We start from the raw sequence: 8,374 nt of genomic DNA on the forward strand, positions 1-8,374 counted from the left end.
TATGTTGAGTTTTTGTGTTTCGAAATCTTGGCTTGCTTTAATCTCTATCCCCGAATTTATTAATATTCCCTCTGTTCGATTTTATGTGGAACCGTTTGACTTGGCACGATGTTTATGGAAATAAGAGGACTTTTTAATCTTGTGGCCTCAAATAATTCTTATATATGTGTAGTTGGAAATAGTTTGTTCAAGGGTAAAGTGAGAACTTTAAAGTTGAATTGTTTCTAATTATAGCAAGTAATACATTTTTCTTTTAACGGAGTAAAAAGGAAAGTGTTTCATATAAAATGTGCCAGAGGGAGTACCCATTATATTGTATATGCTAATAATGAGTATCTTATGTTTAGTTTCTGTGTTTCAAAATCTTAGGCTTGCTTTAATGTCTAACCCCGAATTTATTAATACTCCCGCTGTCTCATTTTATGTGAAACCATTTGGCTTGGCACGATGTTTAAGGAAAAAAAGACCTTTTAAACATGTGGCCTCAAATAATCTTTATATATGTGTAGTTCTAAATGGTTTGTTCAAGGGTAAAGGTGGGGCTTTAAAGTTGAATTGTTTCTAATTATAGTAAGTAAGACATTTTTGTTGACGGACTAAAAAGAATGTGTCACATACAATGTGCCGGACGGAGTAGTCATTATATTGTATCTGCTAATAATGAGTATCTACATCATAAGCTTATTTTGAGTCTGTGTGTTTCGAAATCTTAGGCTTGCTTTAATCTTTAACCTTGAATTTATTAATCCTCTCTCTGCCCCATTTTATGTGGCACGGTGTTTAAGGGAAAGGAAAAGGCTTTTTAAACTTGTGGCCTAGAATAATCCTTAAATATTTGTGTGATTGTAAATCATTTTATTAAGGGGACTATTTTTTTGGACGGACTAAAAAGGAAAGAGTGCCACTTAAAATGGGATGGAGGGAGTGCCCATTTTATTGTATGTGCTAATAATGAGTATCTACATTATAAGCTTATGTTGAGTTTGTGTGTTCTGAAATCATAGGCTTGCTTTAATCTCTAGGCCAGAATTATTAATACCCATTTTATTGTATCATCTAATAATAAGGAGTATTTGTTCCCTCCGTTCCTTTTTAGTTGTCATAGTTTTTTTAAAAAAATCAAACGATATAAACTTTGATCAACATCTCAAATATCGTTGAGTTTTGTCCCTCTTGAAATTCAAGTCTGATTCGAAATCTTGGCTCGCTTTAGTCTCTAACCCCGAATTTATTGACACTCATTTTATTGTATCTGCTAATAATACGGAGTTTCTTGTTCTTGGAGCTTTGGAGATACTTGTTGTTTCGGGTAGATCGTTTGTAGTATTATTTTGTGGTAGCCTATATGAAGTTTCTTGTACTTTTATTACGTCTTTTTTTCTAGACTGTTTTGTTGTGAGTGGGGTGGGGGGTCTAGAGGAAACTGCCTCTCTACCTCATCTCTGAGGTACAGGTACGGACTGCATACACTCTACCCTCCCCAGACCCCACTTGGTGGGAGTATACTAGGTATGTTGTTGTTTGTTGTTGCTAATAATAAGGAGTATCTACATCATAAGCTTATGTTGAGTTTGTGTGTTTCAAAATCGTGTCTTGCTTTAATCTCTAGCATGGAATATATTAATACCCATTTTATTGTATCTGCTAATAGTAAGGAGTATTTATATCATAAGCTTACATTGAGTTTGTGTGATCCAATATCTTGGGTTGCTTTAATTTCTAGCCCCGAATTTATTAACATCCATTTTATTGTATCTCCTAATAATGAGTATCTACATCATAGACTTATGGTGATTTTTATCCCTCTTGCAGGTGTGTTTCGAAATCTTGGCTCGCTTTAATCTCTAGCCCGGAATTTATCAATACCCATTTAATTGTATCTGCTAATAACAAGGAGTATCTACACCATAGACTTATGTTGAGTTTTGTTCAACCTGAGTATAATCTTAAGGATTGTTCTCTTGGTTCTTTATTATATGGGAATGTGACGGAGGCGTTTGACTTGGATTATCCTATGAAAAATCCTCATAAATCAGTTTGGATTGTGGGTTCTGTTAATGGCTTGATTTGTCTTGCTATTGAGGAAAATGATTTGTTTATATGGAACCCGTCCATTAGGAAGTTCAAGAAATTGCCTGATTCGAGGCCTATGTTGAGGTGTGGTTACTATTTCATGTATGGTTTTGGATATGACAAGGTTTATGATGATTATAAGGTTGTGGGCATTTTTTGTATTTTTGGTTCCGGGGGTTCGTATGATGTTGAGGTGAAGATGTATAGTTTGAAGAGTGATTCTTGGAGAAACGTTTATGATTATCAGGGTGGAGTGTTATTGAATGATTCGGGTAAGTTTGTGAAGGGGAAGCTTCATTGGTCTACTACTGCTCGTTGTGCTCAGTATACTGGTTGGGAGATCATTTCTATTGATTTGACGGATGAGAAATGGGGAAAGGTGGAGCAACCTTGCTTTGAAGAAGGAAATTTAGATTTTGCGCTGGGAGTGTTGGAAAACAATCTTTCCGTGCTTTGTAATTATAGAACTTGGGCAGATGTGTGGGTTATGAAGGAGTATGGGGTTAAAGATTCTTGGGGAAAAATGTATACCATCAGATGTCCTAATGATGATCCTGGGAAGTTTATGTTTTCTCCACCCCTTTGCGTGTCAAATAAAGGTGAAATTTTGCTCGTGTTTGGATCAATCTTTATGATATACAATCCAAGTGATGATTCGATCAAATATCCGGAGCTGAATAACTTTGATGCCTGTCTTGAGGCGGAAATCTACATTGAGAGCCTAATTTCTCCCCTTTTACAAAATGAACCTATTCCACTACAACAATGAAGGTCGCAGAAGCTCAGATGAAGGACAAACCCATGATATACGAAATGTAAGAGATCTACTTAATACACTGTCAGCAAGTTTTGTTCTATTTTGTTTCTTTTGTCTACTATAGAATAAGATATCACTTCTGCAACATCTTTACAGCAAATCGTCTTAGACATCTTGTTTGTTCTTTCTCCTTTTTAGCATACTTCCATCAAACAACTTGTCACAAGACCAATCATTTGGTTGTAGTTTGAATTGGACTTCCATTTTTTACTGGTCTACTTAGGTGAGACTTAATATACAAGAGAAGTATGGGAAGTATGGAATAGAAGTTGAAGTAAGACATGCTAGCCAGTTTTTGCCGTTCCTCCCTGCTGCTTATATAACTTACTGTTAATTTTCTTTTATCTTCTCATTCTGTTACATATTCGGTCATTATCTTCTGGCCTGCTTTGGACTGTTTTTCTTGAGCCGAGGATCTACCGGAGACAGCCTTCTCTACACTCTACCCTCCCCAGACGCCACTTTGTGGGACTCCACTGGGTATGGTGTTGGTGTTGTTACGATCAGTAGAGTAGATTAGAGGTGCCAATGAGCAGGAGAACGAAGAGAAATCAATTGGGATTTAAAGCTTTGTTTAAGATTGTTCTCACTTCTAAGTTACTTAAGTACAAATTCTTTTCATCTTCCCCTGCTATAAAGAGCTCTTTTATCTTAGAGCGGCTGATGTATATGCGCAGCTGGACCTTTTTTCAGATTTCTTAGGTGCTATGGTTACGTATCACCAAGTGAGAGATGAATAGCCTTGTTCACTGCATTATTTCAAGGGAAACTAGTATTTCATTATGGTATCAACTATTAGTTGTGACTTTGAAATGTGACCAATGTTAATGCAGCAAGCATGTACAAAAAATGAAAAATATTTAATCTTTGTAGTAAAACAATTTCGAGAATTTGTATCATGGATTTAGCTATTGTTGTGGTTCTATTTCTTGATTTGCATCCTCTGCGAGATACTAAATAGAGATAAGAGGGGAGAAATGAGACATAGCCAAGGTAACCTTGAATTGTACATTTCAGTAGAAACGTGAAGGAAAAAGGTTAAAATACCAAAAGTTTTTGGTGAAGAAAAAACATTTTCCTTAATCTCCACACACGACTTACAATTTAAAACTCCCCACACATCTACATCTGCTCAATTCTAGCTACATCTCAACAAATCTGAAAGCTAACAGTAAAATACCTAGCTAAGTATATTCTCTATCCATATTTTCTCCCTAATACCCTTTTTTCTATTCAGAAATACATTTCTACGCATTTTGCATTGACTTGATCATTTATGAGAGTTGGTCTTGGTGTCTTCCATTCCCACAAAATAGTATTCCTTGCTACCCAAATCTACCCAAATCCTGTAGATCAGATCTGCAACTAAGGCCAGTACCAGTTCTCCGCATTCCCTTTTGTGATTCTAGCCAGTCTTCTTCATATCCCCGTCAAGTCTCTACGGAATATACCTTTGCCCAGCAATTTGAGACTCCACTGCAGACATTGGGTTAAGAATGGCCATTCAAAGAATAAGTGCTCTGTGGTCTCCATCCCATCCCCACAACGAGGCATCAATCATCCACATTGGTAAGTATTTTCCTATGCATTGCCAATCAGCAGTTAAAAGTTTGTTTGGGCATGTGTCCCTTACTCCAGACCCATTCAAGGTTGTACAGATTTCCTGAACAAAATCCTGGACCTTTCATAGCCTGGAGAGAAAATAGAAAACAACTTAATATCAGTGGTTCTAGACCTACTAAGTTAGAGCTCGTGGTTGCTTCAAGTCGAGCCCCCCATTCTCCATCTATAGCCACTGCCAATAGTGTATTTACCAGAGCCTAATAGCCATCCATTCTGGGAATAACCTGGAGCAAGAAAGTCTCTAATCATGCATATTTTTTTTCCAACATCAACAGCAATCCTGAGGATTGGAGTAATCGCACCATTCGTCATTTTTTTTATATACACTTGATTGAGCCATTAGCCCAGAGATTTTCAGCCTTTCAAGCTATATTCCAAACATATTTGGATATAGCTGCTTCATTCGATTTCACATATTTTGTGATCCAGAAACGCCTTCGCTCTTTGATCTGCGCACCAGTTCCCAGGCCACAAGGTTTTAGTAGTGTTTACTTTCCCATCCCAAGGAAAGTTCCTGCAAATAGCAGTAATACCTTTGACTTTGAGAACCTGTTTAGGCAGGATGAAGATGGAAGACCAATAACTGTGAATACGTAGTAGGACAGAGTTCTCCGGTATGACTGCCACCATTGGATAGGTGCCTGGTACCTCATCACTTCACCCTGGCTGTGAGTTTGTCAATTAGTACTTCACAAACGTCTGCAATACTCCAAGCTTCCATGTTCATACAAAATATATTTGACTTGGTGGTGTTAGTACTTCAGCCAGAGGTATTAGAAAAAGCTCTTAAACCTCTCAACAGCAGCAGAACAGACCTGAATTCACCATTGCTGAACAAGAAAACGCCAAAAGGTTTGCATGTGGAAATTCTTGCGACTAATATTTGGTGGATCTAGGTAGCTCTGAATCAAATAACCCATCTTTTGGCAGGTCAATATTGCATGTGGATCAGCATGAGTATATCTTGTGACGCGTATATTTTATTTTCTTTTGGTATTTATAGACTACAGTTACTATTTGTGCACCACCTTCATACAGTCTAGACTTCAGATTACTTAACTACCTGTATGTGTTCATCATCGCTGTTGAAAATGTAAACCGAAGCACCTTTGACATTTCTCAAACGTTGGGAAATGGAGCTAGCCTTTTTTGCTTAAACAGGGCAAGCAGTTTCTAATGAAAAATATGTTTACTACAATGTTACATGTTGACGGTACATGGGGCTAGCCCTGTCTCTGCGTAAAGTGCTTTCTAGATCGTTACTGCCTTTACTCCCATATGAGACGCGATGACGTTCTTTGTTAACTTTTTCATCTTAATGAACTTTCAGGAAAGTGAAAGCCAACCCCTGCAGACTCAACTGAGTGCAATGAAGAAGCATGGGTTCTCCCTGTTTTTACTTTTCGTTGTGAATGTACTAGTCTTATCACCATGTGCATATACAAAGTGAAAGTTACCTACATTTGCTTATAGGATATCACAGTGTAGGACTGTTGTTAGCTTTAAGTGAAGTTCGTCGCGACAAAATGTTGAACAAGCTTCTCCTTCCATTGAATGTCTGTTGTATGTATATTTATCTGAACCTGAAGGATATGCCATCTTGATACTTATAGCTATGGCCTATGATGATCTTAGACAATTAACCTATTCCGGCCTGATCCGGCATGGAATGAACTTATAATCATGGAATCGATATGATGATATCTTTGCCAACAATGATACATATTAGTGAAAGAATAGAAAAGACTAATAAGTTCCTTTTTATGATTTGTGACACTAATTTTAAGGGCTATACAATGTTCATCTTCTTAAAATGTGCATCTCATTCTCCAATCTGTACTTATCGTGCTATTCTTTGGTCTTTATTTTCCTTTCTATCTTGATTTGGTTGCACATAAACAATTTCTCTATCCATCAAAAGGTAGGTGAGGTCTACTCTTTCGGCTAACCTAGCCTCCTCCGTCCCTCAGGACCAACAAGGGGTAGCAAAGGAATATTCACCTGTTGTTCATCGACTACGCCTTTTGGCTTGATCTTAGGCCCTGATTAACCCTCCGTGGACGAACCTTGTTGAGGAACCCTTATGTTTTTCGGGCAATGGATTTTTACCAATGTGTGTTTTTCGGGCAATGGATTTTTACCAATGTTTGCGTTATTTATGTCGACATTTTCGCTTTCGCTTTTCACACCACCACACGCGCGGAGGCTTCTCTCTAAGGCGGACCGCTACCTTACCACGTACATCCTACCCATCCAGACCAATCACAATCTGTGTTCTTCGCTTGAGTTTGTTCACTGTGCAAATCGCACCAAGCTAAAACCCATGCGATGAGCTCATGATTGAGCGGGCCACATCGGTATTATGTTGTTGTTATAATATTTACTTTTTTCATATTTAAAACATAGTTAGAAAGTCATGTTAACCAATTGTCTAATACTAGAACACGAATCTAAATTGATTTTCAAGACTTCAACCATAAACATTTAAGATTTAATATTAGTGATATTAAAATTTTGTAAGATCCAACCAGATTAAAAATCGAATTTTGTATTTAGAAGACATAAATTGAGTCCTTGCAATCTAATCATTAAGAGAACACTTCACTGATTATTAGTATGTCTGTATGGTACCCCGTTTCATTTTACTAACTTATATATTAAAAATAGATATTTTAATTTACTTATTTATTTTTACAAATCAAGAGTATTCTATTATTTATTTTCCATACTACCTTAGTATTAAATAATCAAATAAATTAGTAATTAAATTTAGAATTTTAAAATATTATTAATAAAATGTGCATTTTAATATCTATAATCTATAATTTATATCTATATCTATATCTATATCTATATTTATATCTATATCCATATCTATTCTATATTAAAAGTGTGAACACTTTTACAAGTGTGAACACCCTTCGAAAAGTGATTTGAACTTTTTGCCCTTCATTAAAATATTTTGCTATAGACAAAATCGTCTTTTCATCTTTTTCCCACAATAAAATTTCTCAAAAATAAATTATTTCCGCTGAAAAATTAACTTTTAAAATTCATGTCCTGTTTGATTTATGAGACAAATTTCCAACCAAATTCGTGTTCTATTTGGTTAAGTTTAACTTTTATAAATTCTCCCTTATTTAAAGGAATAGTTGTGCTTTCTGAATCTTATTTCCTTGTAGAAACAAGAAATTTTAGAACTACTTTTTTTATTTTTGAAAAAAAAATACTGTTGGAAGGACCTTTTCAAAATAAGTTGATTTTAAAAGTTTCATCGGACACTAACTAATTTTCAATCATACTTTTTCCTAAAAACTGGTAACTGGTAAAGTTGTTGTCATGTGACTAGGAGGTCACGGGTTCAAGTCTTGGAAACAGTCTCTGGCATAAATACAAGGTAAGGCTGCGAACGATACACCCTTGTGATGGGGCTCTTCCTCGGACACCGCGCATAGCGATAGCTTTAGTACACCGGGCTGCTTTTTTTTTTTTTTCTAAAAACATTTTTATACAATATGATATACTTCATTCTTTTTGTATGCAATATATTCTCACTTTGTGGAGCTCTTTTAAACTTTAATTTATTATATTTAAATTTTAATTTAATAATAACCACTAAATACACGTATAAAAGTGGTTTTAAAAGATACGATTAATTTTTAAAAATCGTCTATCTGACTCACGGTTAATAAATGTGTTACCCATACCCTAGATAAACGAAAACCCCCCAAATTGCCTAAAAATATCCAATTTTGAAGAGAGAATCCACAATTCCTAATATAACCCGACCCGACCCATGTCGAATTCGGTCCACAGCTGACTACTATAAACTTGGGAATTTCACTCAAATTTGTGGCGCCC

The 8,374-nt window shown here is 36.0% G+C and overlaps 1 protein-coding gene across 1 annotated transcript; it reads left to right on the top strand.

Annotated features, from left to right (window-relative positions):
- Window positions 1-1,812: 1,812 nt before the first annotated feature.
- Window positions 1,813-6,125, top strand: LOC107864293 (F-box/kelch-repeat protein At3g23880; the record flags this gene model as incomplete). The annotated part of the gene is given in 2 exon segments (XM_047408948.1): window positions 1,813-2,888; window positions 5,844-6,125. A coding segment is annotated over 1 exon segment (1,030 nt), but the record flags the coding sequence as incomplete, so codon positions are not given.
- Window positions 6,126-8,374: the final 2,249 nt, after the last annotated feature.

The sequence above is a fragment of the Capsicum annuum genome, chromosome 3 (assembly GCF_002878395.1).
Source record: "Capsicum annuum cultivar UCD-10X-F1 chromosome 3, UCD10Xv1.1, whole genome shotgun sequence".
NCBI lineage: Eukaryota > Viridiplantae > Streptophyta > Magnoliopsida > Solanales > Solanaceae > Capsicum > Capsicum annuum.